The following is a 27,985-nucleotide window of genomic DNA, read 5'->3' on the forward strand; positions in this document are numbered from 1 at the left end:
ATTCTGCTATGCTATGCACCTCTGATCCTCAACCAATCTAATGAGCTCGCGGTTGCCTACTCTCTGTGTCGACGCGGCGACGCGAGTGGCTTGCTCACTTTCCCGCCAGACATATACGCGCCCAGTTTGCCACGTCGGCGGCTGGTTTTCTTCCGTGGCTTACCATGTATTGATGATGCACTCCCTGGACCCCTCGAATTAGGAAACCGCAGCCGAAATGCTTCATCTATTGTGCAGGGAATGCTCGAACGACATCCACTATTGCTCATTCCTTTCTTGATGTCCAAGGGGTGTCAGTGAGAGCAGGGTTCTGACCTCAAGGGACCTCGTTCTGCAAGTAAGGGAAAGTTCTGAGTCCTAAGTTCCCCCGTCTCCCGTGTCAGGATTGCTTGGGCCTATAAAAGCCGGCTCCTTCGTGATTATGACTATCATGTATTTTCCATCACTCTTCACTTGCTTCTCTATTCTTCACAATGGCACCTCACCCCTTAGACATCCTCTCAGCAGAGGAGACCAACAGTGCTCGTGACCTCATTCTTGGTCTCCATCCCGACGCTGTGCTGAGCTTTCGTGAGATATACTTGGATGAACCGCCAAAAGAGCAGCTCATTCAATATTTGTTGGCAGAGCACTCTGGGAGGAATGCTGCTCCCCTACCTCGACGTGCTCTGGTGCAGTACGATGTCATCGGGGCCGATAGGGTCCCCCAGTTCCACGAAGCCATTGTCGATCTCGATGAACAAAAAAGGGTCTCACATGTTGTAGTCGACAAGTCTCAGCATGCAAGCTTGACGCTGTACGTATGCTTTGGATGTGATGCTTGGAAACATTGCTAACGACAACGTCAGCTCGGAATTTGACGTACTCGTCGAGGTCTGCAAGGCCTCTCAAATGTTCAAAGACATCTGTGCCGAGTTCACACTGCCAGAGGGATTCGAGGTCATCGTCGAACCATGGCCGTATGGTGGCTTGTCTCCAGACGAGGAAAACCGACGCTACTTCCAGGGTCTGTGCTTTGCTCGAGACACAAGACCTGGCAACCCTGACTCGAATTTTTACGCCTATCCTTTGCCTTTCATACCTGTCATGGACGCGCACAAAAGAGAAATCATCCGAATCGACCGACTTGCAACCGGTGGCAAAGGCGATGCGCTGGATGCAAAGACGCACGCCAAGAATATCATCGACCATTGCAAGACCTCCGAATATGTGCCCGAGCTCCTGAGAAATGGCACCCGGAAGAACCTCAAGCCTCTCAACGTGCTGCAACCAGAAGGTCCTTCCTTCTCGGTAGACGGAGGGCTGATTGAATGGCAAAACTGGAGATTCCGTGTCAGTTTCAACCCGCGAGAAGGCGCGGTGGTACACGACGTTCATTTTGGCGGCAGAAGCGTGATCCACAGGCTGAGCATTAGCGAAATGACTGTACCTTATGCGGATCCTCGGGGGCCTTTCCCTCGGAAGCAGGCCTTCGACTTCGGTGATGGCGGAGCAGGAAACTGTGCCAACAACCTCTCCCTGGGCTGTGACTGCCTTGGAGTCATCAAATACTTCGATGGTATCGTTACCGGTCCAGATGGCACCGCCAAAATCGCCCCCAACGTCATCTGTCTGCACGAACAAGACAATGGTATTGGGTGGAAGCACACGAATTGGCGGACGGGACGTGCTGTCGTCACACGGTATCGTGAGCTGGTTGTCCAGTTCATCATCACCCTAGCCAATTATGAATACATCTTCGCCTACAAATTTGACCAGGCAGGTGGAATCACCGTTGAAACTCGCGCGACGGGTATTGTGTCAGTCGTCAACATCGATCCAGGAAAGACCAGCCCATACGGAAATGTCGTGTCACCCGGCGCGCTGGCACAGAACCATCAGCATGTTTTCTGTGTTCGCATCGACCCGGCCATCGACGGGTACAAAAACACCGTCCTCGCAGAGGAGTCACATCGCGTGCCGATCAACAAAACGACCAATCCGCAAGGGAACTTTTACGAAGTCCGACAGACGGTCATCGACAAAAGTTCCTGCCTAGACGCCGCCCCGCAGTACAACCGGGTCATCAAGATGGTCAATAGGAGCAAGACCAACCCCATCAGTGGCAAACCGGTCGGGTACAAGTTCACACCGGCGGCGACGCAACTGCTCCTTGCGGACCCCGATTCCGTCCAATCCAAGCGGGCGCTATTCGCACAGCATCACGTCTGGGTGACCAAACACCTCGACGGCGAGCTGTACGCCGGCGGCAGATATACGTTGCAGAGTCAAAATGAAATCGGCGGTGTTGCCGACGCCGTGAAGCGCAACGAGCTGGTCGAGGATGAGGACGTCGTGGTGTGGAATGTCTTTGGACTGACCCATAATCCCCGAGTGGAGGATTGGCCCGTCATGTAAGTTTGTCCCATCCATTTTTCGAAATCGTTCCGTAAAGTGTCAAAACTACCAGGTAACTGACGTTGGTATCAGGCCGGTTGAAATCCACCAGCTGCACATCAAGCCCACGGACTTTTTCACCGAGAACCCGGCTATCGACGTCCCATCGACAAAGAATGACTCGTCTGTGTTGACGAATGGAAGCGCGCATGTCGGAAATGGTTGTTGTAATTGAGATTTGCCGTTGTTTGCTATAATAATAGTGACAATAGTTCTATCGGGATCTAGGACGAGGCTGGGGAATACCAGGAGTGTGAGGAGGGGAGCGACGCTCGGCAGACCACCGGGTGGTCTCTCACGTAGTCTGGTTATGTTGTAACGCATATTTACAACGGCTACGTGCTACTAAACACCAGTATTTCTACAGTCCCCCCCTTTTTTAATTCGCGTTATTAGACATCATTATCGTCGCTGTCCAGTGCAGGGACGGTCCGGAGCCGAGGTGGACCTAGCTCAAGAAGAAGGTCTTCACGGCCCTGGGCTCTATGGTGGCCTCCAACACGCCGCCACTGCCAATCTGCGTCTGTCCCACCATGGTGACATTGTGCGCGTTGTCGGTCAAATACGCCGTGGCCGTGGAGGCATTGATGCCGCCGGCGCCCAAGTTGATGGTCAGCTGGTAGGGGAAATGGGCCTCGTTGATGACGGGGATGGCCACGGTGCCGTTGGTGTTGACGTAGGCGCTGACGTAGACGTTCTCGGCGCTGCTCGTGGCCTCGACGCGCACGGCGCCCGGGCGCGCGAACCGGAAGTACGACGCAAACGCCCACAGCCGCGCCGACACAAAGTAGTTGTCGTAGTCGAGCCGGATCAGGGCGTTGTCGCCCGTCGTGTTCTGCGCGCACCACCAGTGCGTGTAGCCCGACGTGTCCGAGTTCACAAAGGCGTTGTGCATGTACATGGCCCATTGGAATCCCTCGCTGGCAAAATAGTTAGTGACCGAGATCCAGGGGAGGGATGCAGGGTAGAGTGGGTGTCCCTTACGCGAGCTGTCCGGACACATCCCAGTTGGCATTCCACGGTCCCGAGCCCTGTGTCAGATTGTCAGTCAGTCTTGGATAGGGCTGGGAGGGAGGGATTTGATCTACATCGGCCCACTCGGTCATCAGGTTTGGCTTTCCATTCGAGTTGAACGGTCTCTCGGGATTGCTCTGGTAGTTGTGCCATGTCTGCATCCATCAGCTTTGCTCCTTGGGCTTCCCTCCACCCGTGGCGAACTCACAGCAACGTCAAACAAATCTGCGCCTCCGGCTTGCTGCAGCTCGTACAAAATGTTCCTCTCTTGGCGAGCGCCAGTGGCGTCGCAACACGCAACACTAATGTTGGGAAAGGCCGCTTTCGCGGTCGGGTACAAGATCTCCAGGAAATCTTTGGCTTGGTAGCCGTCCGACTCCATGCAGGCGTAGGTGACGGGGTTGAAGTCCGGTTCGTTGTAAGCACCCAGCAGCGAGACTTCGATACCTTCCTGCTCGTAGAATTTGACGTATTGCACCAGGTAGTCGGCATATGCTTGTCTCCAGTCGCCGCTACAGTTGCTACTGCCTCTGACGCCGCAGATGAGGCCGCCTTCGTCCTCGGTGCCCACGGTCTTCATACAGCCAGGAGCAGACCACGCATCGGCATACACAAAGATGTTGGGGTTGTACTTGAGTGCCGTCTGCGTAAGCTGCAGTTGACATGTGTCATTTCCATCCCAGACATAGTTGAACGGCCCTTCTGGCGTCGGCGGACAGACTGGCAGGATGGATGCAACGTCCCCAGGGACATGGCCTGGAGTCGACCCGATGTCGTTGCGAACGATGGACAGTCCTCCAATGTTCTCGTCGAAGAGGATCTGAGTGACAATTTCCTGATTCGCTGGAGACAGGCCCACGGAGCCAAACTGCTGACAGGCGATGCCAAATGCACCTGAGCATCCACCCCCGATCATGGTCTGATACGTTTGTAATGCATTGATCGAGATTGCCGCCGAGTATGTAGTGTTTGGTGCATAGGTCCACGCAGAGACGCCAGCGGCCAAAGCAGCGACAACGAGGTTCCTCATTTTTGGCTCCCTTGATCTTGTCGACGATCCTCTGGCCAAACAAGTTCCCATGCAGGTACAACATATGTACTTTGTACTTTTTGGTCTCCCCGCACCCACCTGCATCGCCCCGTACGGATTGTCAAAGGCCCCAGATCGTCTTTTACCCGGGGTGTTTTCATATGTGGTATTTTAACCGGCGGCCATTCTCCGACCTGCCACCGGCTCTGGGGCAGTCTAACCAGGTATTTTCGCTCAACTCCATCTTTTTCTCGCTCGCATGCATACAAGGTCGCAGGAAGATGACGACAATCCACCACATAAACCGGAGATCATAGTGTCCTGTGGATGTGGCTGCTGTATTCACTCACTCCGCAGTCGGAGCTTTTAGCCAATTTCCCGCAGCCATTAGTAATATCGTAGGATTCACACCTTGTAGAAGTCGGTGTAGTAGGAGGCAAGTGAAGCGTTTGCAAGGGGGCTGGATGAAATGAAAGGTCGACGAGGACACTGGGTAAAAGGCAGCATTTTGGAAATGGCCGCATCATTTGCCGATGGCATCCGAATTGCCGAAGCAGTGGAACATTGGGCTTCAAGGTGCTCATTATCCATGCATGATATTGGAAGCACTGATACCGTCCTCCATGGTCTGCTTTCGACGGGTGGAAATAGTTGACCGCAAAGCCATTGCACGTTGGGAGTGTGGCGGTATCTTCGAGCTTGACGATCACGAGTGTTGAGACGATTTCAGATCGATGTACCCTCGCGCGAATTCTGGTGGCTCGCTGGTCACGCAATGTGATCGATTTATCCATACGAGTTCTCTCCGTCTGAGAGAGGACACGTCGTCCTCAAGAGTGTGAGGCAAGGCATAGCTCCATTCTGAGTGAAGGTCGGGTGGACGCTGCTCGCATATATCCAGAGTCAAGGAGCGAAGGCGACTCTAGGGTCTGCGTGAGCTGCCTCCCGCGAGGGCTGCCCCGTGCGCTCAGATTCAGGTTGGGACAGTGATATTTGTCGAGTAGACTCGGGGGCTGTTCTCATGGGCATCCATAGTTCATGTCAGTCACGCCACCTAAACTTTGTGCCCATTCAGTCCAAAAGGATGAAGTCTCAAAGTCATAACCTCCCTGCATGTAGTTCAGACCATTTACTCCTAGGGGCTGCAGACCCTGATTGAAGAGTGCATGCGATGGTGCAATCGCAGAGGAACCTGCGCCATTGGCGAAATTGAGGATTGTACTGGGAGAAGCATTGCTCACTGCCGCCGGGGACGTTGTAGGCATAGCATTTGAAGGTTTCAGGGTCACAGCATGGCGGCAATGATCCTTTGCTCGTGCGAGAGTTTCGGTGATGATGGCAATCGCTTTCCGGGTCACAACCGTTTCTTCCACAGCATCAAGAACAACAATGGCCTGGTTGACATGGGCCAAAATCAGGTCTGAGTCGACACAACACAGAGGATGGAACACTCCAATGAAGAGGATTGTTACAGCAAAAAGGATGTATGTCGAATTGTAAGACCTAGACCAAAAGTCAGCCGCCACCGATGAGTCAGAAGCGAGCCTACATACCACGTCTGGAAGAAGTTGTACTTAAGAAAGGTTTCGTGGATGATTTGAATGGTCCTCATTGCCGAATTTATGCACAGTTCCCAATGCTCTTGCGCACAGGTTCTGAGATCCTTCTCTGGAACATTGCCGATGACTGAACTATGTATCACCATCCGGAGATTGTGATATCCTGGTCGGAATGTCAGTACAAAGCATGAATAACGAGGTTGTGGGTGACGGACGGAGCCAAACGACGATCCTTTGCTTTTCCTCGCAGCTCACCGACAAAGTCGATTTCAAAGCGCGAGTGATACTATCACTAGACTCCTGATATCGTGGCGGCAGTTCTGCTAGCCAGTGTTCAAGCTCACGAGCCAGGTCAACGGCCTTTTGAAGTCTGGTAACCAATGGATAGTGAGTTGCGTAGAGATCGGAGCCGACACGTCGCATGACTCTTGAAAACGCTACCATTGTCGGCAGAATTTGAATGCTTGCATCGTCGTTGCTTCCGGCGTCTTGTGGAGTACCACTTGACGAACCAGGAATGGAACAAGTATGAAATGCATCCGGGCCCAAGCCATCGGGTCTACCGAGAGCGAAGCTGGTCTGGCTAGTTATCGTCAATGACCGCTTTGGAGATTGAGATAAACTCTGCTAGCTTACACGTCTAGGCAGTAAAGGGACCTGGATCAGAGTCAGCAAAGATCTTTGCCAAGCGGATTTCGATACCGACCACCAGGTTTGGCTTGATTCTGTCGAGTGCCTTTCAAGGGCGTTCCCTGGAGCCTGGGACGCGCGGTTCAGTCCGATACTCAGAGCTATTCGGATAGCTTGACCGGTGTACAAGTACGTGACTATCACCATCAGTCCCGAGACTACATGGTCAAGGAGTTCGAAGCGTACTATGGGGGTTCAGCTCGTGCTGGGCAATTTTGGCCTGAAAAATGTGTCAGTAATATCAACATGGCTTTCAAGAGATATTACCATCATGTAATAGCACTGAACCATATCCAAGTTGGTATAATGCCCAAGGCGCAACATGGCCTCACATGCCTCTCTGAATAATATCCGGCTCCACTCGAAATGCTCCAGACCATGAAACTTGCTGCGTTTCGGATGCGCAAGGAGCGCTCCAAGGGAAAGAACGCTATAATACAGAGCGATGAATGTGGATGGGTAAGTGACTTGGTGGCCGAACCACAATTCCTCGCAACGAGTCATGAATCTCTCTTGATTCAGGGCTGGCTGTATGTGATGGAGGTTATCAAAATAGGCATCAATGAATTTCCTGGATACTCTAAAGTAAAGTCGCTCGCGAGCAAAGGTCTCCGGATCCGTGTGGGTCAGAGCCCCTTCCGCCGGTGTCAGAGGGAACATGTTGTTATGAAGAAGCGAAGCGAGGAAAGTTCTGGAGGGTTGTTCAGCATAGTATTCAGACCGCTCCTCTGACAGGCCGGGGATTTTGCGAAGAAACGCGACGGGTGAAGACGGGCCGTAGTACTCCCAGCCCTGTGTGTGAACATTGAGATCTGCGCCGTCCGGAGTGCAAGAGCCTTCCCGTTGGGCCGTGGACTCATCGGCCCCGGGAGCGGCAGGGACTGGATTGATGGTCCTGCCGTCCTTTGAGGCGAGGCTGTCATGAGTTCGGAAGGCTTCGGTCAAAGGCATTGAGTCAGGCATTAGGGCCGATTGTTGAGCCGGATGACTGCTCTGCCTTGAATGAGAAAGAGCCTCTTCGGCTTGTTTCAATTTGAGGGTTAGCTCCTCTATCCTCCTCTCTAACGTTTCCACCGTTCTGGGAATCCTCATGTGAGCTTGATATTCAAGGAGCAGATCTAGGAGGGCAGGACGCCCACTTTGCTTCTTGGGGTGGCAACGGTCTGGAATAGACACATTCCACCTCATGGGCTTCCGAGGCTATCAGCGGAGCTTCGTGCCATGAAGGGTGTTGGATGGCTGACCGACGCAAAAGGAGCACGGCATCTCCTCGTTACATTTATTTTTCCGGGTGCGGCAAAATAGACACGCTTGTAGCGCCCTGGGTCGCTTGCGTGGTCTTGCGGGATTGAGGGCCTGGGCCATGATGGAATAGATGAACAACTTCGCAACAAAAGAGTTCCGACTGGCGCTGGTAGCGTTGATAGACAGAGCTGATGTACGAGTATGTAGTGCACAGACGATGATGGATCGATAAGGCGTGGAGAAGTCGACGGCGATGACATTCAATCCTTGCTTAGGGGAGCTCCGTGGGGTGCTTGGCCTAGTAGCCCGAGCTGGCTACCTAGGTAAGCAGGTCAAGTGAGCGAGTCAGTCATCGCAGGCGGCGTTCGCCCCGCAACTTTAGCTGAGTACCTAGGTAGTACTGTGTTGTAATGCTGTGGTATAGGCGCTGTGGTAGATTCAGTGGTAAAGGTGTAAGTGTTAGAGGGTGCTTAGTAGGTAGCCCAGTGGTGGGCCGTGACGGCCATGGCGCAACAGCACTTCGAGCTTCAAACGACCCAAGGAACAAAGCTGAGAACATGTGAAGATGAATCATGAACTTTGTACGAGGTGGGAGAAACAGGAACACCCATTCCTCCACTCCTCCACTCCTCCACTCCTCCACTCCTCGACAAACTTCGGATCAACAGGCGACGAGAGCGAGAAGCTAAAGGGAAGTCTCACCCATTCAGCCCCCTCAATTGACTCAATTGCCTCGTCCTCTGCCCACTTGGCCTGAACGAGGAAGTGCAGCCGCTCCGCTTCCCAATGTTGATTCTTGTTCTCAGCCGCTCTCTTTCTCCGTTGCGAGTCTGGACCACGAGTGGACTCGCCACCCTCCATCTCGATATCTTGCCCGCTTGGTACATTGGAGTGACTTGGCCACTAATCCAAAGACAAGATCCTCGCCCCCCTCCGTCACTCCGCGAGAAGAAAAAACTCTAATGGGTCACTTGTCGAGCACCGATGGCTCAATGCCACAAACACCTCCTCTTTCACTCCTATCAAACCGCCTACAATCATCCCAGACGCCATTCAGATAATGCCTGCGACACTTTCCTATGGAGAAGCCACCTCTTCAGCCGATTTCAGAATCCCTATCCGAGTCTTTAACCTGGAGCAATAGCCTCCCTTCGCCAGATAGCAATCGCTCCTCCTACCCCAAGTTCGCTCCTCCTCGACTACGACAACCATGGAGGCACTCAGTCTCAACCGGAGGCTATGGGTTGGAATCGCGGACAACCAGAGAGTTCAAACCTGACCGTCAACGTCGCCGGCTGTTCACTGTGTGCATCTGGCAATGGTTCATCACGTCGCTGCTTTGTGGCCTCTTGGCTGCATGCCTTGGAGCCTTCGGAAACCTCTTGTGGATGACAGTAACACAGGTCAAAGCCTTCAATGCCCTCATCGTGCTCCTCTCCCTCCTTCTCGGGAACAATCTGACAAGCTCGCTACGAGAATACGCAACCATGATGCGGTGGAGAATATTGGCTTCGAAATACCGCCCGCTGAACGAGTTCGATTTGTTGTTGCGCTGCGACAGTCTGCGGAAGGTCATGCGGCTATTTTGGGCAGCAAGGACTCCTGGAGGCGTGTGGTTCTGGTTCAACACGACACAGTGGCTTTGTGCTTTCTGGCTGTCACTGAACGTCCTCTTGCAAGTTCTTGTGGCCTTGCTTGGGTTGACGTACAACCTCAACACCTCCAGCTTTCCAGAACGCCGATTCGGTAACATGAGTATCGCTGATCTGACCGTCATCCGTGACGTCTGGGGAGCCAAAGATCCCGAGTTTGATGCGCAATTGGGTTCTGCCAATTTTTTTGGCATTCAAGGCCAGGATTATCTCTTCCTTGAAGGCAATCCTCCCGGGCAGGGAAAAGTTCCGAGCTTTGGGACGCCCGGCACTCCCACCATCTACGGCAACCCTGCTTGGAGCGTCATGACATATGTATTTCAAGATCAGAATATCCAAAACCCTCAGCTCACCTTGGTCTCTCACCGCAATATCAGTACAACCGCCACCTGCCAACAGCTGCAAGTCATCGCAGGCGGCAACGGAACCAACGCGCACGTTACTTACCGTGATGAGACTGGAGAGAAAACCACCCTCGACGTCGTGCATGTGGGACCGGGAGCAATGACGTATATCGGTGTGCTCAATTCGACCTGTGGGCCACGATGCACAGAAGTGATGGCGCTGCAAAGCGCCAATGGCGATACAATCCCACAAGCAGCTTTCTTCAAGTGCCAAAGCAGAATATCGGAGGTGCAAGGAATCCAGGAATACCTGAACAACGGAGAACCGGCTGCGTCATATGAGATGCCCAATCAGCAAGCAAAGATCATTGCTGGGGCGATTGGATGGTCTGGGTTCAACTACACGCCGGATGATATGTATCAATATGTCCGATACAACACGGAGACCTGGTGGAGCCCCAATGTCCCTGCAAACGCAACCATGATATCTGAACGAATCATGGAGTTCGGCATTGAAGCAGTGGCAGCAATCGACTACAACGGTCCACGGCGGAATGTACTAGGCTGGTATGCAGTTCCTTCGCAAAAGGTGACTGTACAGTGGCGATGGGCGGCTTCAATATTGGGACTGCTACCGTTCTTTCAGCTGGTGGCGTTGATAGGTGTCATATCCTGGGCCAACTCGGCCATCATTCGGGACGACAGCTTCCTGGGCACTGCACGACTGCTACGTCCCATTGTCGAGAAACTGGGCGACAATGGCTGTTTGCTGACCGGCAAAGAGATCGCGGAAGAACTGGCGGAGCTGAGGGTGAAATACGGGTGGAGAGAGCCGGGTCCCGACTTTGCCTTCCGAAACGAGATTGACGGCGATGTCATCAGGCACGTCGATATCCTGGATGAGAGAGAAGGATTTGGTGGGCAAGGTCCCATGCCGGCTGGCCGGTATGATGGGCTCGTACCTGATAGACAATCCATAGAGGAGGAGCGGGTAGATCAGCTGTTGCAAAGGCGGCGCAAACGGCGGTCTATGAGTTTATGACATTTATCCACGCCCAAGTCGGTGTGTCGGACACAGCCCGAGCGTTACAATGTAACAATATCAGCAGAACAAGGAATTTCGAAGATGAAGATTTCGCTGGCCGGTTTGATTCTCTGGCGAGAGCGCGCCGATGTTCCCCGTCTTCCTGCACGTAGTCACATGGCCTCGGTAGACTCATGTCAATGGGTATTGTATGCAGTTGTTACAGGAATGCAAGATCAGCCGATCCCACTTGTGCGCAGAGTGGCCCCATTGAACGAGCAAGACGCGGGGAGAGCTTTGGTCAAGCCGCCACCATAGCTAGCAGCAGAAAGACGTCATCACCACTTCTTTCTAGCTACCAGCGGGTATATACCTGTCTGTCAATCGTCTACCGAGTACACATGTACATAAATCAAGGTCTGGCTGGCGAGTTGTAGGCCACTCTCCTCCCCCCACCCTTTCTATCGAAGCAGTCAAACCAGCCCAGTTCAGCCAACAGTTGCAGACACCATGCCGATGAGCTTCGACCTGGCTGCCCCACCATCCGGATCCCTCGCAGTATTTGTCCTACTACGTTGTTGACGTTATTGATGACTTTTTGATGCTTTCGTGGAGGGACAAACTGTGAACGAGAGTAAATCATCGCAGGGACCTATTTCGATCTACGAGACTCGTCCGCGGCGGCAAGATGGGAAAGTACAGTCTGAGGAAAATCATGGACAAGCAGACCCAGGTGGTCGTGTTCAGTTCCACGGCGATTGCCCTGTACGGGTATGATCAAGGTGAGATACCCAACATGAATTTCTGGAAAAAAAGAGGACCATGACTGATCTCTGCTGCTCTGCTACTGCCAGGCATGATGTCTCTGATCAACACAAACTACAACTATCTCTATACCATGGGCATTGCCGGAAACTCTGCTCTGGTCGGGCTGGTCGTCTCGGTCTACTACCTGGGCTGTGCCGTGGGGGCGGTGGTGGCATCACGGTTCGCAGATGCCAAAGGCCGCAAGCCGGGCATCTTCGCGTGCCTGGTGACAGCCAGTCTGGGGAATCTGCTCATGTTCGTCGCGGGCATGGGCGGTGGCACCAGTCAACAGGGCGCCCTGGCGACGATGCTCTGTGGGAGGGTCGTCATGGGACTTGGAGTCGGTAGGTCCGCACCATCTCCATAACCCCTCATACATATGTATTGTGGCACTTCTGTTTTTGACACCGCGCCCCTTTTTTTGGGGGGGGTATGTATAGGAGGCATCGACGCAGTTGTACCCGTGTACAGTTCGGAGCTACAAGAAGACGACGCCCGCGGCACGGCTTTGGCGCAGGAATTCCAAGCCAACATCTTTGGATTGAACATGGCGTACATCCTCAACGTCGGGGTCACGCACGGCCTGGGGAAATGGAACCAGTGGGCGTGGCGCGTGCCCATCATCGTCATGCAGATCTACCCTCTCCTCCTCCTGGCCGTCGCGAATCTGTTGCCCGAAACACCGAGGTGGTGCGTGCTGCACGGCGACAACGAGCGGGCGAAACGGAGCATCGCCCGGGTCTTTGGCAAGGACCAGGTCGACGACCGGATCACGGAGCTGACCGAGGCGCACAAACGGGAGCAGGAGGAAGGCACTGTAGGATACTGGGACATGCTCTCGCCCACGGGCTCGCAGTTCCACCCGACCGTCGTGACCGTCATGGGCCAAGTCAACCAGGCCCTGACCGGGTATGGAGCCGTGTCGGTCTTCGGCGCGCAGATATTCCAACTGTTGGGATTCGGGGTCAACACGGCCGAGTACATCACGCTGGGGAACTACGTCTTCTACTTGGCCATGATGACCGTCGCGTGGGTCCTGATCGACCGCATCGGCCGACGAAAGCTCATGGTCGCGGGGGCCCTTTGGCTCGCCATCTCCTTCGCCCTGCTCACCCTTCTGGGCGGGCTGGCGTTCAACCGCCTCCGCCTCTCGATCCCTTTACTCGCCACGGGCATCCCCGGAATCATCTTCCTATACCTGGCGACCGCGGTGTTTGGGATCTGCTGGTTGGTGCCGCCCTGGCTGATCCCCACGGAGATCTACCCGTCGACGGCCCGCGCCCAAGGCGCCGCCGTCAGCGTCATCGTCTGGGGCCTGGCCAACTTCGCCGTCACGCTTTTGACTCCAATCGGCTTCGACCACCTCGAGTACTACCTGTTCCTGGTGTTTGCCGCCACAAACGCCTTTGCCGGTCTGTGGACGTACCTGTACTGTCCCGAATCGGGCAACAGGACGTTCGAGGAGAACCAGGAGTTCTTCAAGGCCGCCGCCGCGGAAACGGGGTCGTGGGTCGTGAGCAGAGTCGTGGACGGCGAGTTCAAGGTCCTGCCGCAAAAGGAGGTCGAGGAAGAAGAGGAGATTGTGGAGAACGGAGAGGACAGCGCGAGTCAAGGCAGGGAACGGCGAGAAAGGGTGAAGAAGCAAAAGAAACTGGATGCCCATGAGGAGACCGCGCCTCTGCTAGGCAGGACGACTACACGGTAGGCATTCACATGGTGAGGAATGGGGCTGCCGCACACATACGCTGTCATGAATCCATGCACATTGCTCACGCCGCGGGCCATTCAGCCACTCTAGAAACATCACATCTACTGGGACATATTCTGTTGATATGCGATATGATTGTAGATCAACAATGCCAATGTATCTCATATACATGAGCCCAGCATCCCACGAGAACAGGGGGAGCCATGGTTACCAGTCCGCCCAAATCTAGGATGAAACCACCTATCCCCGCCCCGATCCCTTATGCCTGTACGATATGCCTGTGTCATTCAACGAATGGCTGAATTGCACGACTAAGATCCCGCCAGCTCACGAGCCTCCTAAGACTTCTCAATAAGAGCCTCAAGTTCGGCGGCAATTTGCTTCAGCTCGGCCTTCAGCTCGGAGGCCTTCTCAGAGAGATACGAATCAGCGGATTGGCTGAAGGTGTAGCCACCATCACCAATGATTTCAGTATAGTTGGACTTGCCACCGCCGTTCCATGCGAGGATGTTGGCAGTGTCAGCCGGGACGTTGGAAAGAGCGCCCTCAGTAGCGATGGAGATCATGTTCGCCTTCATCTGCTTGGGGGTGATTTCGGCAACGGCATAGGCGGAATCGTTCGACGGTTGAAGAGACAAGAAGTATGCAAGGAGACCGCAGATGTGAGGAGATGCCATCGAGGTACCAGAGATGATGTTGGTGGCATACTTGCTGCCAATCCAGGCGGAGAGGATGTTGAGACCGGGAGCAAAGATGTCGTTGCAAGTACCGTAGTTGGAGAAGTAAGCACGTTCATCAGCCAAGGTAGAGGCACCGACAGTGATGGCCTTCTCAGCAGCAGCAGGCGAATAGTTGCAAGAATCGGCATTGTCGTTTCCAGCAGCGACGGCAAAGTGAAGACCAGCGTCCACGGCGGCGTTGACGGCAAGATCTAGGACTCTGGACTTGCCACCACCCAAGCTCATGTTGGCAACACTGCCCTTGAAGCCCTTCTTCTTGCCCTTCTTCGCAGCACTTACGGACTCAGAATGAGCGTTGGCAGCCCATTCGACGCCTTTGACAACATCGGACATGGTGCCAGAGCCATTCGACTTGAGGACCTTGACAGCGTAGACGTTTGCCTTCTTAGCGACACCGAACTTCTTGCCTGCGATTGTGCCAGAGCAGTGTGTGCCGTGTCCGTTACCATCCACATCTTCATCGCCAACCGGGATTGTCTTGCCCCAGCTGGCGCGGCCTTCGAAGTCAACGTGGTCGATATTGGTACCGGTGTCAATGACGTAGGCGTCGACGCCCTCACCGCCATCCGTGGAGTAGAGGTATTTGTTGAAATTTCCAAAGCCCAAGGCTTCGCGGTGGGAGATACGGGCCAGGCCCCAAGGAGCGTTCTTCTCGAGCGCCGGAGTGTGGTTCATGGTTCGGACCTCGGAGTCACGTTCGATGTATTCAACCTAAGCAATCGGGCACGTGAGCTTTAGAGCTGAGACGACAGCGAAGACGAGGAAGCAGGATAAAATATGTAATGTTCTGGGGATGCAGAGGAGCATCGTGGAGCCATCATCTCGATGCCGTATGACGAATGGAAGCTGACTGAAAGACCAAAGAGTTGAGACAAAACGAGTAGGAACTTACATCTGGGTGCCTGCGGACCATCTCGATAACTCCTTCATCGAAATGACCAGCATAGCCCAAAAGGCCGCCAGGAATGTTGTATGTGTGTCTCAATCCTTCAAAGACCGTATCATCTGACATAGGAAACTGGCTACGTTTCCGAAGCTCCAGCTTGCGGGACTCGTGTGACACATGGGCCTCTTGAACCCAGGAGTGATGGGCGGTAGCATCCCGCTCGCTGACATGCTTCTTGAAGATAACCATGTAGGAGTCAGGAATCTCCTTTGCGTTAGAAGAGGAGATGACAGGAGCAGCATTGTTGTGGATGGTGTCCACGAGGACTGGCGAACCTGCCGCCAACAGTGGGAGGAGCGATAAGGCGAATGCGTAGCCCTTCATGATGCAGAGCAGGTTGACAACGATGGGAAGACGAGGGATACAGCAAGAAGGGCAACAGAAGTGCGAGCCTGGATGGATCAAGCTGCACGGGAGATGAAGAAAGTGCAAGGAGTCGAAGGTGATGATGGGAGTGATGGGAAGGATGGTATCTTTAAGGAAGCAAGAGCAGCAGACGGGATAAGAAGATAATAGTGCTGGCTGGATGATGCCACAGCCACAAGTGGACGCATGACTGCTTGCTGCTACTAACGCCTGAACCAGGCTGCCACTTACGCAGCTCGGCAGCTTGGGGCTAGACCCAGTTGTTGCCGGGGAGCCACTGGCACCCACTGGGAGCTTGGGGGTCACTGGGGGTTTCCAGTGTCCCAGTGACCGCTGGACCAAGGCACGGCAAGGCACTTTGGCCGGTTGCGGACCCCGGCCGACCCTGTACTTATCCCCGAGCTCAGATTGGCTGCATTCGCTGCATTCCCCGTCACCCGCCCCGTTTCGCCATTTCTCCATCCCAACACATCAGCGGGTATTTTTTCCATAAGACCCGTGGTCCTCAATATCAGCCTCCTGCTGTCGACCATCCTTCTTCGTCGAGGGCTTACGATAGCAAGGGCGTATCCTACGTTTTTGCCTCACGTGGCTACCGTCGCTACCGAGGCAAGGCATATATTGGTGTGTTCACACACTGCTATAATGAGATATTGTCTGTCCATACCACTTCTGCGCAGGAGGCATGAGGAAGTCGTTGACGACGAATCTCGCCAGTACAGATCTAGCGTCAACCCAGTTGCTGAGTCCCGCTTCAAGAGCTTGCTCGGCGAGCTGCTGATGGAACCACTCCCCGAGCATATTGTGATCTCGTGGGCTTATGGTCTGTAAGCGCTCTTCGCAAAACGAGCCTATGAAGAGTATCCAGAAATGTACATCTTTGTACAAAACGCGTTCTTGCTGCGAGCAGATCAAAAGTGCAGTCTTCATTCTGGCGAGGAGTGCCGGATGAACCACGGCTGTGCTGTCGTGAATATCGATGCAGTCAGATTGCGAGGTGTCGCTAAAGCTCTTTTGAAAAACGTACAATAGAGCCAGTGCGAGAGCTGCCTCGGTGTGTCTACCACCTTCGCTCGACCCACGGGATGTCTCTGCCTCGGTGAGGTCGAAATACAGGTCCAGCAAGCTACTTATGTGATACTCAGACTTGGTGGTAAGCCAATGGAAGATCAGCTGGGCGCGTCTGAGATGGTCGTCGCCGTCAAGAGGCATCAGAACCTTGCCGATGTTCAGGACTCGACGGATGTGGCTGAACGCCTGTCGAAGCTGTGGACTGATCACGCTTTCAGGGACAGAGAGATCGCTTATATGAGGTACGGGGAGCAGAGATTCCGCCGAAGTCCACGTGGTGGCGACTATCTGAGGCATCCAATTGAGGTAATTGAGGATCGGTCGACGCAGTTGAAATAGAGCTGAGAGGCTGTCTCCCCACAGAGCTATGCCTAGGACATCTTCACCACCTTGGCATTCTTGGACGGGTAGTTGCTCGGCAAGCGATAACAGGACTTTCGCGTGGATGCTGGCGCTATGGGTATCTCCGCTCGTCGTGGCCTCTCGGAATAGCGCTTTGACTTGGTAGATCAGAGTCATGCTAGGCTGATGTTTCAGTGGCCCGTCCTGCAGAGCTCTTCTCAGACCTGCCAGGACTTTTGCCTTGAGCTCCAGAGAGACTCGTTCGAGTTCACGTACACTCGCCGGCGGAACGAAGCGAGTCATCAGTGGCAGTACACTTGCCACAGCAGACCAGAATGTCCCAACATCCGCAACAAAAAAGGACCAGACCCATTTAGCCGCCATCATGCCGATCGTGCTGCTGATTCCAAAAATGGGACAGTCTACCGGGTTGATATCCTCAAACCGGGCCATGTAGGTTGGCGACCAGCACCGACTAAGATGGAATCGAACGAATGAGACCGCGTGATTCACAATGGGCGTCACCGTAATCATCTGGCAACTGAAAGGATCAGAGTTTCCCCTGAATATCACGGGCAGCAGGGCTGTGTTAGGAGTCGACTCTGAACTGTGGTTCCTGCAGGTATCCTCGTCCTGCTTCTTCAGCTTTTGGCGGCGGTTTCGGTGGACTTTTCGAGATATATGGGCCTTGCATGCAGCATACTGAAGTTGTTGCGACGTTCGATCTTTAGGAGACGATGTCAAATGGACGAAGAGGTAGTCGTTTTTCTCCATCGCTGGTGTCGAATGGACCACCCCAACTTAGAAAGGTCACATCGAAGGGGAGAATTGGAGGTGTCTGTCGAAGGTGGAAATCATGTGCGCATCCAAACTCCGAGCAATGCGATTGAAAGCTTTGCGCGAGACCATTCCGTCCTCCGTCTCGGACGAGATCCTGATGTGGCCAGAGTGGATTTTGCCAGCCCCTGTTATTGTAGCGGGCCAGGTGTTCCTCTCAAGTTCATGTTTTTCGGAGGAGTGATGTTGAATGTAGCTTGACATCAGGGAGGAGGAACCCGGCTATCCCAGACCAATCCTGTTTGGGTTATACCACTAGTGTCATGGTTTCTAAGCCAAAATTCACTGGGTCTCTGCTTTTCCTTTCATCGACCTTGTCAGCCCACTGGTCAGGTACTGTTCGGACGAAATCAAATTGGAACTGAACGGCTACGCAGTCATTGTGGGAAATTTAGCGTGATCAAAGAAGGATGCGACGATATTTGCAATGCAGCTTGCCAGGACAATCTCCGAGACTCGAAATCGCTTCGCGCGAAGCTCACCAGGTGCTGGGCTATAAAGATGAAGGCTGATTGCCTACTTCCTCGAACCTGAGACAGGATCATTCGGCCAACTCAACCAATCCATCAATCCGGGTGCCAGCAACATCATTCGCCTTCTGTGACAAGTCTTTCTTGAGTACTCTCAAAACCAAAGCCACCAGAAGCCTAGATTCTCACTCACCAACATGGCTACCAATACATTGAAACCCTTGACTGTCTACGGCCACTGGGGAGCGCCCAATCCCTACAAGATAAAAATCATCCTCGAAGAACTTAACATTCCTTTTGAGTGGCATGTCATCGAAATCCACGAGGTCAAATCCGAGGAATATACGAAGATCAATGCGAATGGCCGGTTGCCTGCGATCGTGGATCCAAACACTGGCATAACGCTGTGGGAGTCTGGTGCGATCGTCTTGTATCTGATCGAAGAGTATGACAAAGAGGGAAAGCTGTCCTACAAGACCGCTCCCGAAAAGTACCTCTTGCAGCAGTGGTTGATGTTCCAGGTCTCAGGTAGGCGTTCTCAGTCCAGGACCATTTTGTGTCGTTACCAGGCTCTTCCACATCACTACATGAACAGCATCTGACTAGCTTTCGAATAGGGCAAGGACCGTACTTTGGCCAAGCCGTCTGGTTCGCACGCTACCATCACGAAAAGCTGCCAAGCGCCATCAATCGCTATTTGGATGAGATCGAGCGAGTTACTTCCGTGCTCGATACCCATCTCACCACCACCAAGCAGGCTTATCTCGTGGGAGATAAATGCACATATGCAGATCTGTCGTTCGTGACATGGGCGTTTCTGGCAATGGGCTTGTTGAGGGAACTGGGGCAGGAGAGAGCGTTTAGACAAGTATACAAAGTACAACGAGTGGATGGGGCGTTTGAATAGCAGAGAGGTTGTCAAGCGCTTGAATGGCGAGGTGGAGAAAAGCAGGACGGAACATGGAATGAAGTAAGCTACGCATTCTAGCCTTTGGATGCTTGGACGATCAGAATGAGAAGATGCTTTCTCGAGCCCAATATCTTTCAGGGTTTCCTGTCCGACTCTTTGATGTCCGGCATCCCCAAATCGAGTACTCCGTCGGGTGTTAGAGGGCGGGCCTGCAACACAGCGTGCCACTCATCTGAGGCCGCACCAGCCTCAACTTTGTAGCCTGGGGCTAGGCTGAATGTCACTTCCAGTGCGAGCCGCACGACCGTGACGAGACTGATCCGGCTTCCTGGTTACGAGATCAGGCTGCGCTATTTGGGAAATGCCTCAATATTGATGTACTGAAGGCTAACGCGAAGGAGTTATGATCTGTGAACCATTGACCGGGATTTCCGTCGCGATGTGATATCTTCGCTCTAAGAGTGTTATCGAGTTACCTGTACGAGGTACCCATTTGTCACTTCATCGTTGGTGGCTGAGGTGATGTTCGGGGGCCATAATCGAGATCTAGCGTTTCCGACAAAGTGCGGCCTCCAACGTCACCCGCAGTTTTCCATCTTCACAAAGAACCCCCCTTCATCTGCGGTGGAATGCTCCCCACGGCACATACAAACAGTGACTACCTAGGTATTGTCCTCTGTACCAAGTCTAGCGTATGAAATTGGAGTCTTATACTGCTATCCACTCCTTCTTCCACACCCACTTGCTTCTTCGCAGTCTCTGAAAGAACTCCAGTCCTTCCCCGCTGCGTGAGCAAAGGGCATTTCTCGATGCTCACCGTTCGATGTCCCGCCGCGTGTTGGATCGGTCCCTGACTGGAGCCCCAGACTCTCCCTAGCTCAACGCCCTTTGTCACGCCTTCACTTCTCCCTATGCCGTCGCAGCGAATCTCATCTACGGTGCTAAGGCCAAAAAAGAGGTGGGCCCGAGTGGTACAAAGACATGGGCCTCACCGTTAACACTCACACTCGTTCGCGGGCCGTTTCCACCGCGGACATTCTGCGTCCGGAAGACAAGGACATTGCGCAACTCGTCAAGAGCCTGGAAGCTCTCGATTACAGCTCCTACAATGCTCTGCAAAACAGTCTTGATCAGGCAACCTGCCTGCAACAATTGCGGCACTTCCTGAAAGATGATAGTGATGTCCACGGGGCACACAGTGGTTTTCGACGAGCCGGTGGCTTCCAAGCGTTACTCCGTCTGCTTCGCTCGCTCGTTGACAAGTACTCTGTGCCGACCGATCCTCCTGCTACCACCAAGTCATTCCTCCAGTTTCTTTCACAATGGTTCGGCGTGCTCGGTGCGGCCTTGGAAGGGCACGAGGGAAACCAAAGGTACTTCAGAACAAAAGTGGACAGTGGTGGTTGGGACTCTCTGCAATGCACCTTGGAACAGTTTTTCACCATCTTATATTGTCAGACAGGTGACGACCTTCACTTAGAACATTTCTTTGGGATCCTCTTTGCGACGGCTACTGGCGTGGAAATAATAGAGGACATATACACTGCTCTGGATCGGTCCACAACCTTACAAGACGGCGGGCTCTTCTCAGAAGAAACGATCACTTCCGCACGTGCAGGCCTTGTTAAATCATTGGCAAATGTTGGTGAGTTGGCAGTACCGGAGCTGCTAACTGAGATGCTTGGGCTATGGACAACGGGTATCAAGGCTGAGAAGATTCCGCAACGGCTTCTGAGAGTTGCACTGCCACTCAGCTTCAAGGAGATACTGTCGACATCACGGCAGAATGTTGTCTCCGCACACACAGCCGGCACTTTCACTGCCGTGCTCAAGCTGATCTTTGAAGAGCAACTTTCTTCGATTGAAAGGGTTCTGATGAAGGAAGTGGCTATACTTTTGTGCCAAGAGGGCGTATCCAACCTGGACGATGCCCATTTTTTGTTCAAACAGGCCAGTACGTCTTTTGATGCAGCTTCATTCCTGCATGATGCGATCATTGTTTCGCGACAGCCACCGAGTCTGCAATTTGACTTGTCCCAGCATGGCTATGCATCCACAGAACTAGCTACTCTTGGTAGACCCTTCCCGCCTCTCGACAATGCTGGATATACTCTGAGCCTCTGGGCACGGTTCGATACTTTCGACACTCAAGCCCACACCACACTCTTTGGCGCTTTCGACAGGACTCAAAGTTGTTTCGTTCTAGCCTACCTCGAGAAAGACACTCATCACCTTATCTTACAGACCGCGATCCAAGGCAACAAGCCCAGTGTCAGATTCAAGTCAGTTGCTTTTCAGCCAGATCAATGGTATCACATCTGTGTGGTGCACAGGCGACCACGCACGACATCTTCTTCCAAGGCTTTGCTGTTTGTAGATGGGGACTTCGTTGAGCAGCAAAAGGCAAATTATCCTTCTGCACCTCCAAATGATCGAGGCCAAAACAACGTCAAGGTCCAAGCGTTCTTCGGTACACCCCAAGATTTATCCCCGACTTCTGCCGGAGTAGCTTGTCTGTCAAAGTGGTCACTTGGTTCTGCAATTCTGTTTCAAGACGCCATGAGCGATGACTTGATCGCCGTCTTCTACTATCTCGGTCCAAAATATCATGGTAATTTCCAGGATTGCCTTGGTTCTTTCCAGACCTATGAAGCCTCGGCAGCGCTGAATTTGCGAAACGAGATGTTACATCCCGGAAAGGAGGAACAGTCAGAACTCATTATGGCGATCCGACAGAAGGCAAGCAGTCTTATCCGCGAAGACAAAATATTGATCAATGTTTCCCCTGCGACAATCCTTGATAATGATGATCGAAACAACATTGATGAGACTCAACTGGTCAAGTCACTGTCAAAACTGGCAGCCAAAAATCTGGTGGCCTACACGCGCTCCGGCACAAGTGCTGTGGCGATCAACGGCGCAGTGCCTTCAATCAATGATGCTTTGACACAAGCTAGAGGCGTTTTCCTGCTCATGGGTGATCCTACGGTGACCGTTCCGCAATCACTAGACGATGCCAGCTGGCGTTTGGGTGGTTGTGGCGCGGTCGGACTAGGACTCGTTCAACGCGCACGGACGACAGAAGACGTTGCTCTCGCGGTAGACATCCTCCTGGAAACCGTCCGACATAGTTGGAGAAACAGCGAAGTCATGGAGAGAGATGGTGGTTACGCAATTCTAGCGATGCTCTTGAAGGAAAAGCTCAGCCTCCCCTCCCAGAACAACGGCGAAGCTGCCAAAGTCGCTTGGGCAATTCCAACATCAAGACTTGATAGGACCGGGTTGAGCATGAGGGTGTTGGCCGCCATCCTTTCTTTCACCGGCTATAATTCCGAGGACTTGACAAAATCTGTCATCAACAATCCTTTGGCCTACAAAGTCTTAGTAGCAGACACCAGCCTCTGGAGATGTGGACCACTTCCTGTGCAACAACTATACTTTGACCAATTCGTGGTGTTGGGGGAACAAAGTGAATACAAACGCTTCAACTTGAAGAGACTAACCAGAATGAGAGTGCTTAAACGACTGATGGAGGCTCTGAAATCGGAGCCCGTGATGCGGCCCATCATGCCACAGTATATGGCCGCAATCAAAGTCCTGTTACCTCAAACTTTATCCGCGGAAACTTTACGTTCACTCGCCCTGTTCATAACATTCTCCGTCAACAAACGAAATTTGGGGTTGCCAGCGCGGAAAACCATCCGCAGGGAAGCACGACAAAGAAGTTCGTCAGCTGGATCATCTCATGGTCCCAAGGACGAAGCCACGGCGACTTTGTCACATTTCGAGATCGGAATGGAGGTTCTCCGCCTCTATTCGGAGATGTTGTGCCGCAAAGATGACGATACCCTGATCAAGAAATTTGCTAAAACAGTGACAAACAAGTGGCTTCTGTATCTGCTGTCCGAGACGTCACCAGAAGTTGTGGTACTGTCGATGAGGATTTTGGCGAGATTGCTCGTCGTACACGGCGACGCCTATGTCAAGAAATTCAAGGACACGTCCAAGACCTCTGGCTTTACCATCATGACGCATCGTCTGAAGAGATGGTGGCATCTTCCAGCATTATGGCCTGCTTTGTTTGCCGTGTTGTTTGATCTTGATGTTGCAAATCTGGATCTGGACAGAAACTTCGACCTGTACGGATTCATCGACCTCTTTGCCAATAAAAAGGAGCTCTCAGTTTTCTATCCAGAAATCCTCGAAGTCATTACAGGCATGTTGCAAAGCGGTCTGAAAACAATTGTGTCATCAAAAAGGCATCAAGCTGCTTCGTTCCTGGCTCCGCCACTGGAAGAGCTGAGTGGACCTCCTGAACGACTTTCCATGTCAACAATGGCACCACCGAATCCGCTGCTCACTATTGTCACAAGCCAACACATCGAAACATTCAACACTGTCGTCAAATTTCTTGCAGACCTCCACACTAGGTCGCAGAAGTTCCGAGACTTTGCAGCCACGTCTTCGTATATTCAGGATCTCCTTGCCGTCCTCTTCCCTGTTGTGGTCGGCTCTGACGTGGTTGAAGCAAAGACGGAGTTGGATGCCCGGGATTCAACGCTGACATTCGACGGCGGAGACGTCGTTATTCATCCACTCTCGACCACTCCTCCCGTCATCCGGACTATAGATGCAGAAAACTCATCTACGGCGACCAGAGGTAAGACTCTTCGGAGAGGCTCGTCTTTTGTCCTCGTCACGAAGGACCATGCCCGCCAGAATAGTTCGGTCACCACTACAGCAATTTCAGCTTCGAGCGGCTCGAACCTTGCTATAGGAAAGGTGCCTGAACTTCACGATGGTCATTCTATCGTTCAGGGTCTGCTCGAGATAGTCATATCTGTTTTCATGGATCAGATTCTCGTTCGGAAAGAATTTCCAGGACTCGGCCTTTTCCTGAAGACGCCACCTGGCTTCATCGAACACCAATCTTACTTCGAAACGTGGATCTTGAGGAATACCGTCTCGCAGCTCGCGAACCATATAGCTCTAAATCAAACAATCCTGACGGAGCCAAGGGTTTTGATCAACCTAGCCCGCCTCTTCGGACATCTTGAAGAAGCTCTTTTCGAAGGATGGTTCATTGGCGGTGCCGATCCGGTACTCGACTTATCAGGATCTATACTAGAATATCTTCAACGTCCTGATATTGCAAAACTGAAGAGCGTGCGGCTGTGTGCGCAAACAGTTGCCATCATCCGCGCTGTTGTTTTCCGGACAGTCCTCCTTAGTCTCTCATCAATCCACGACAGCGATTCGTTACCCTTTTTGGAAAAGTTGACATACTGGCAGACGGTCCTGCTCTCAGGCGAAGACACTCAATCAGCCAATCTGCAGCTTATTTGTTACCTTCTGTATGCCAACCTCATCTCCTCCACCGACGCTGTACGGCAAGCGGCGGCCAATTTATGGAGGATAATATTAGTTCAGAAGCCCGACGAAGCAGCGGCAATTTTCGGGCAAACAGACACGACGGAGCAGCAAGGCTTGGCTGGCGGCTTTTCGAAGCTGGTCGAACTTGACAATGAGACTTTCCTTTACTGGGTCGACGAGCACCGCAGTGAGCTGGATTCTTTGTTTTTTGATACCCTTTCAAAGCAGTGGAATACGTTCGTCACCTCAGAAAACAAGAGAACGGAGGAAAATGGCCGGATGAGGATAGCGCGCCGGCGAGAGAAGGTCAAGCAATGGGCACGAGAAGAGGCCGACCGTGATGATTTGATTCGTCGCCATGAAATTGCTTTCGAAAATTGGACTTCCAATATCTATTCCTCCGAATACCTCAAGCACCAGAGACTGCTCCAAGACCAGCAGGATGACCTGGTGTACACCGAAGCCAGCTTCAATCGGATGCAAAGGGATACCAGTAAACCCGCCGGGCTGTTTGCTACCAATAAACCCAGAAAATGGAGATTGGATCAAACGGAAGGGCGCAATCGAATGCGTATGCGATTGCACGAGGACTACACCTATACAGAAGATGATCAGCAACCAAAGAGGAAAGGATCTGACATGCCACTGCGGCTTGATACTAGAAATACCAAAATGTCCACGGCAGAATCGATAGGCGTTACACCAGGCGGAGCAACGCCAGTCGTCGATACTCCCAAGCGCGTGAACAGCGGGACTGAGCCATTCCCTGCGCTTCAAGAAAGCAGTGACCAGACTCTCGATCAGGCGGCAGAAAATGACACCCAAAGCGAAGCCATGGAAGGCGAGGAGAGTTTCGAATTGGTTGAAGATCCAAATGCTGAGATGGATGAGTTCGAAGACAAGAATCGGAAGGTGATGCGCAGCCTTCACCGCGGAGACCAGGTCAAGCACGTTGCCAACATTTCGCGCATTCTGGGACTCGAAGCGGTCGAGGGCCTGCTCATCTTGGGCAAGGACTATATTTATATTCTCGACAATTTCTTTCAACGTTCTGATGGCGAGATTGTGAATGTTTGGCAAGCACCACAGGAAGAGCGAGATCCTTATGTACGAATGATCTCTGGGCGAGATGTCACAGAACGCAAAATCGTCCCCCGGAGTGACGAACATGGCACTCGAAGCTGGAAGTGGTCTGACATTATCAGCGTTTCGAAGCGGCGCTTCCTTTTCCGCGATGTTGCGATCGAGATCTTCTTCGGCGATGGTAGAAGCTACTTGTTGACTGTGATCTCGCCTCAGATCCGGAACGACTTGCACAGTCTCATCAGCGCCAAAGCTCCTTCACCCAATGGACTGGGCAATCATTCAGAAACGGCCTGGCGCTATGAGACTTTGAGGAGCGTGGACGACGAACCGCAGACCTTGGGGTCCAAGTTTGCGAATGTGTTCGGTCAGCAGTCGAGCTCTCTAGCTGCAACTCGCAAATGGCAAAAGGGGGAAATGTCGAACTTCCACTATCTCATGCTGATCAACACCATGGCAGGAAGAACATACAATGACTTGACACAGTATCCCGTATTCCCGTGGGTTATCGCAGATTACACCAGTGAAGAACTGGACCTCACAGATCCGAGAACGTTTCGCGATCTTTCCAAACCCATGGGCTGTCAGACGATGGAACGCGAGAGAGAGTTCAGAGAACGATACCAAACATTCGCGGAAATGGGCGACAACAACACCCCGGCTTTTCATTACGGGACGCATTATTCCTCAGCAATGATTGTGACATCTTACTTGATTCGCCTGCAACCCTTCGTCAAGTCATACCTCCTCTTGCAGGGCGGCACATTTGATCACCCCGATCGCATGTTCTTCTCGATAGAAGGGGCTTGGAGGTCAGCGGCCCGAATGAACATGACCGACGTCCGCGAATTGACCCCTGAGTTTTATTACCTGCCAGAGTTTCTGGTCAACGTCAACGACTTTGACTTCGGCACCAGGCAAACCTCGCAGTCAATTGGAAATGTTGAGCTCCCACCGTGGGCAAAGGGAGACCCTCGCATCTTCATTGCCAAGCAGCGTGAGGCGCTCGAGAGTCCCCATGTCAGCCGCAATCTACATAAATGGATTGACCTGATATTTGGTAGTAAACAGAAGGGCGAAGCCGCCGTGGAAGCCGTGAACGTGTTTCATTACCTCTCATATCAAGGTGCGAAGGATCTGGACGCCATCAGCGACCCATTGGAACGGCTTGCTACAATTGGAATCATTCACAATTTCGGCCAGACACCATATCAGGTTTTTGCCAAACCGCATCCCGCGCGGGAACAGATCCGGCATCGCTATAAGCGGCTTGACACTGCCGCAGAATCGTTGACTCGCATTCCTTCGACTCTCCTGGAGACCGGGGAAAGAGTGGCTTCGCTCAGATACTCCTGGAAGTCTGATCGGTTGCTGTGCTCGGGGCCCTTCAGACTGAACATCCCTCCGGATTACGACATGTACCTTGAATGGGGCTTTTCCGACAACAGCGTCCGTTTCTACTCGACGGAAAGCAGGAAGCAGATCGGACTCTTTGAGCATTTGCATATTGGGCAGTTGTCTTGTGCGCTGTTTGCGGATTCGAAAACATTGATCACTGCTGGAACAGATTGCACCGTGGCTGTGTGGACAGTCGTCGAGAGCGGGAAGAGTGTGGAACTGCATCCGCGCGCCACACTTTTCGGCCACCGCAAGCCGGTGAGTTCTTTGGCTATATCCAAGTCGTTCAATGCGTTATTGTCAGCTTCGACAGATGGCCAGGTGATGCTCTGGGATCTCAACCGCAGCGAGTTCATCCGCAAGTTGGATGTGGAGCTGGGCGTGCAATGTGCGGCCATCAACGACGTTAGCGGAAATATTGTCCTCTGTCACGGGCATGAGATCAGCATGTATACCCTGAACGGCGATCTGCTCCTGCGACAGGACTCTGGAGACCGCTCGCAGGAGAGCATTGTCTCGTGCGCGTGCTACGAGGGAGCGGGCAACGAGTGGCTGGAACGAGACCTGGTCTTCACCGGCCACAAGAGGGGCCAGGTGCGCATCTGGAGCAAAGTGGTCCGCGACGGGCGGTTTGAGTTGGAGCTCATTCGGCAGCTCAACCATGCTGACGGCAGCCGGGATGATGGAGCAAATGTGAATGCAGGGATCAGCTGCATCCTCCCAATGCCCCAAGTTGTCTACACCGGGGATGAAGACGGGCGAGTGGTGAGTTCCTCCGACTTGATATGCTGAGTTGCAACGAGCTTTGGCTAATCACGAATGCAGTATGAATGGAACTGTGTGCAGAGGCACTAACGCAGAATATGCTTTGCGGGCAGTGCTCTGGGGGAGGTGTGCAGGGTACACCAATTGTGAGTTAGAAAGGCATAGCAAGGCGCAC

At 52.9% G+C, this 27,985-nt stretch overlaps 9 protein-coding genes across 9 annotated transcripts; 5 read left to right on the forward strand and 4 right to left on the reverse strand.

Annotated features, from left to right (window-relative positions):
* Positions 1-473: 473 nt before the first annotated feature.
* On the forward strand, positions 474-2,611 carry Z520_09289 (copper amine oxidase 1; the record flags this gene model as incomplete). The annotated part of the gene is made up of 3 exons (XM_016779783.1): positions 474-796; positions 849-2,393; positions 2,470-2,611. 3 exons carry the CDS (start codon positions 474-476, stop codon positions 2,609-2,611), a joined length of 2,010 nt encoding a protein of 669 aa, XP_016629102.1.
* A 273-nt stretch (positions 2,612-2,884) lies between these two features.
* On the reverse strand, positions 2,885-4,480 carry Z520_09290 (uncharacterized protein; the record flags this gene model as incomplete). Its single annotated transcript, XM_016779784.1, has 4 exons — positions 2,885-3,356; positions 3,421-3,467; positions 3,525-3,605; positions 3,659-4,480. The coding sequence occupies 4 exons, from the start codon at positions 4,478-4,480 to the stop codon at positions 2,885-2,887; spliced, it is 1,422 nt and encodes a 473-aa protein (XP_016629103.1).
* A 1,019-nt stretch (positions 4,481-5,499) lies between these two features.
* On the reverse strand, positions 5,500-7,821 carry Z520_09291 (uncharacterized protein; the record flags this gene model as incomplete). Its single annotated transcript, XM_016779785.1, has 6 exons — positions 5,500-5,983; positions 6,034-6,202; positions 6,255-6,642; positions 6,742-6,866; positions 6,916-6,949; positions 6,997-7,821. 6 exons carry the CDS (start codon positions 7,819-7,821, stop codon positions 5,500-5,502), a joined length of 2,025 nt encoding a protein of 674 aa, XP_016629104.1.
* A 1,232-nt stretch (positions 7,822-9,053) lies between these two features.
* On the forward strand, positions 9,054-11,012 carry Z520_09292 (uncharacterized protein; the record flags this gene model as incomplete). The annotated part of the gene is made up of 1 exon (XM_016779786.1): positions 9,054-11,012. The coding sequence occupies one exon, from the start codon at positions 9,054-9,056 to the stop codon at positions 11,010-11,012; it is 1,959 nt and encodes a 652-aa protein (XP_016629105.1).
* Positions 11,013-11,682: 670 nt separating this feature from the next.
* Z520_09293 (uncharacterized protein) lies at positions 11,683-13,506 on the forward strand (the record flags this gene model as incomplete). The annotated part of the gene is made up of 3 exons (XM_016779787.1): positions 11,683-11,776; positions 11,849-12,145; positions 12,242-13,506. The coding sequence occupies 3 exons, from the start codon at positions 11,683-11,685 to the stop codon at positions 13,504-13,506; spliced, it is 1,656 nt and encodes a 551-aa protein (XP_016629106.1).
* A 341-nt stretch (positions 13,507-13,847) lies between these two features.
* Z520_09294 (subtilisin-like protease) lies at positions 13,848-15,519 on the reverse strand (the record flags this gene model as incomplete). Its single annotated transcript, XM_016779788.1, has 2 exons — positions 13,848-14,960; positions 15,142-15,519. The coding sequence occupies 2 exons, from the start codon at positions 15,517-15,519 to the stop codon at positions 13,848-13,850; spliced, it is 1,491 nt and encodes a 496-aa protein (XP_016629107.1).
* Positions 15,520-16,191: 672 nt separating this feature from the next.
* Positions 16,192-17,748, reverse strand: Z520_09295 (uncharacterized protein; the record flags this gene model as incomplete). The annotated part of the gene is made up of 1 exon (XM_016779789.1): positions 16,192-17,748. The coding sequence occupies one exon, from the start codon at positions 17,746-17,748 to the stop codon at positions 16,192-16,194; it is 1,557 nt and encodes a 518-aa protein (XP_016629108.1).
* Positions 17,749-18,478: 730 nt separating this feature from the next.
* On the forward strand, positions 18,479-19,188 carry Z520_09296 (uncharacterized protein; the record flags this gene model as incomplete). Its single annotated transcript, XM_016779790.1, has 2 exons — positions 18,479-18,809; positions 18,899-19,188. 2 exons carry the CDS (start codon positions 18,479-18,481, stop codon positions 19,186-19,188), a joined length of 621 nt encoding a protein of 206 aa, XP_016629109.1.
* A 984-nt stretch (positions 19,189-20,172) lies between these two features.
* Z520_09297 (uncharacterized protein) lies at positions 20,173-27,900 on the forward strand (the record flags this gene model as incomplete). The annotated part of the gene is made up of 2 exons (XM_016779791.1): positions 20,173-27,810; positions 27,871-27,900. 2 exons carry the CDS (start codon positions 20,173-20,175, stop codon positions 27,898-27,900), a joined length of 7,668 nt encoding a protein of 2,555 aa, XP_016629110.1.
* Between the last annotated feature and the right edge of the window lie 85 nt (positions 27,901-27,985).

Source organism: Fonsecaea multimorphosa (assembly GCF_000836435.1).
Source record: "Fonsecaea multimorphosa CBS 102226 unplaced genomic scaffold supercont1.23, whole genome shotgun sequence".
NCBI classification, from domain to species: Eukaryota; Fungi; Ascomycota; class Eurotiomycetes; order Chaetothyriales; family Herpotrichiellaceae; genus Fonsecaea; species Fonsecaea multimorphosa.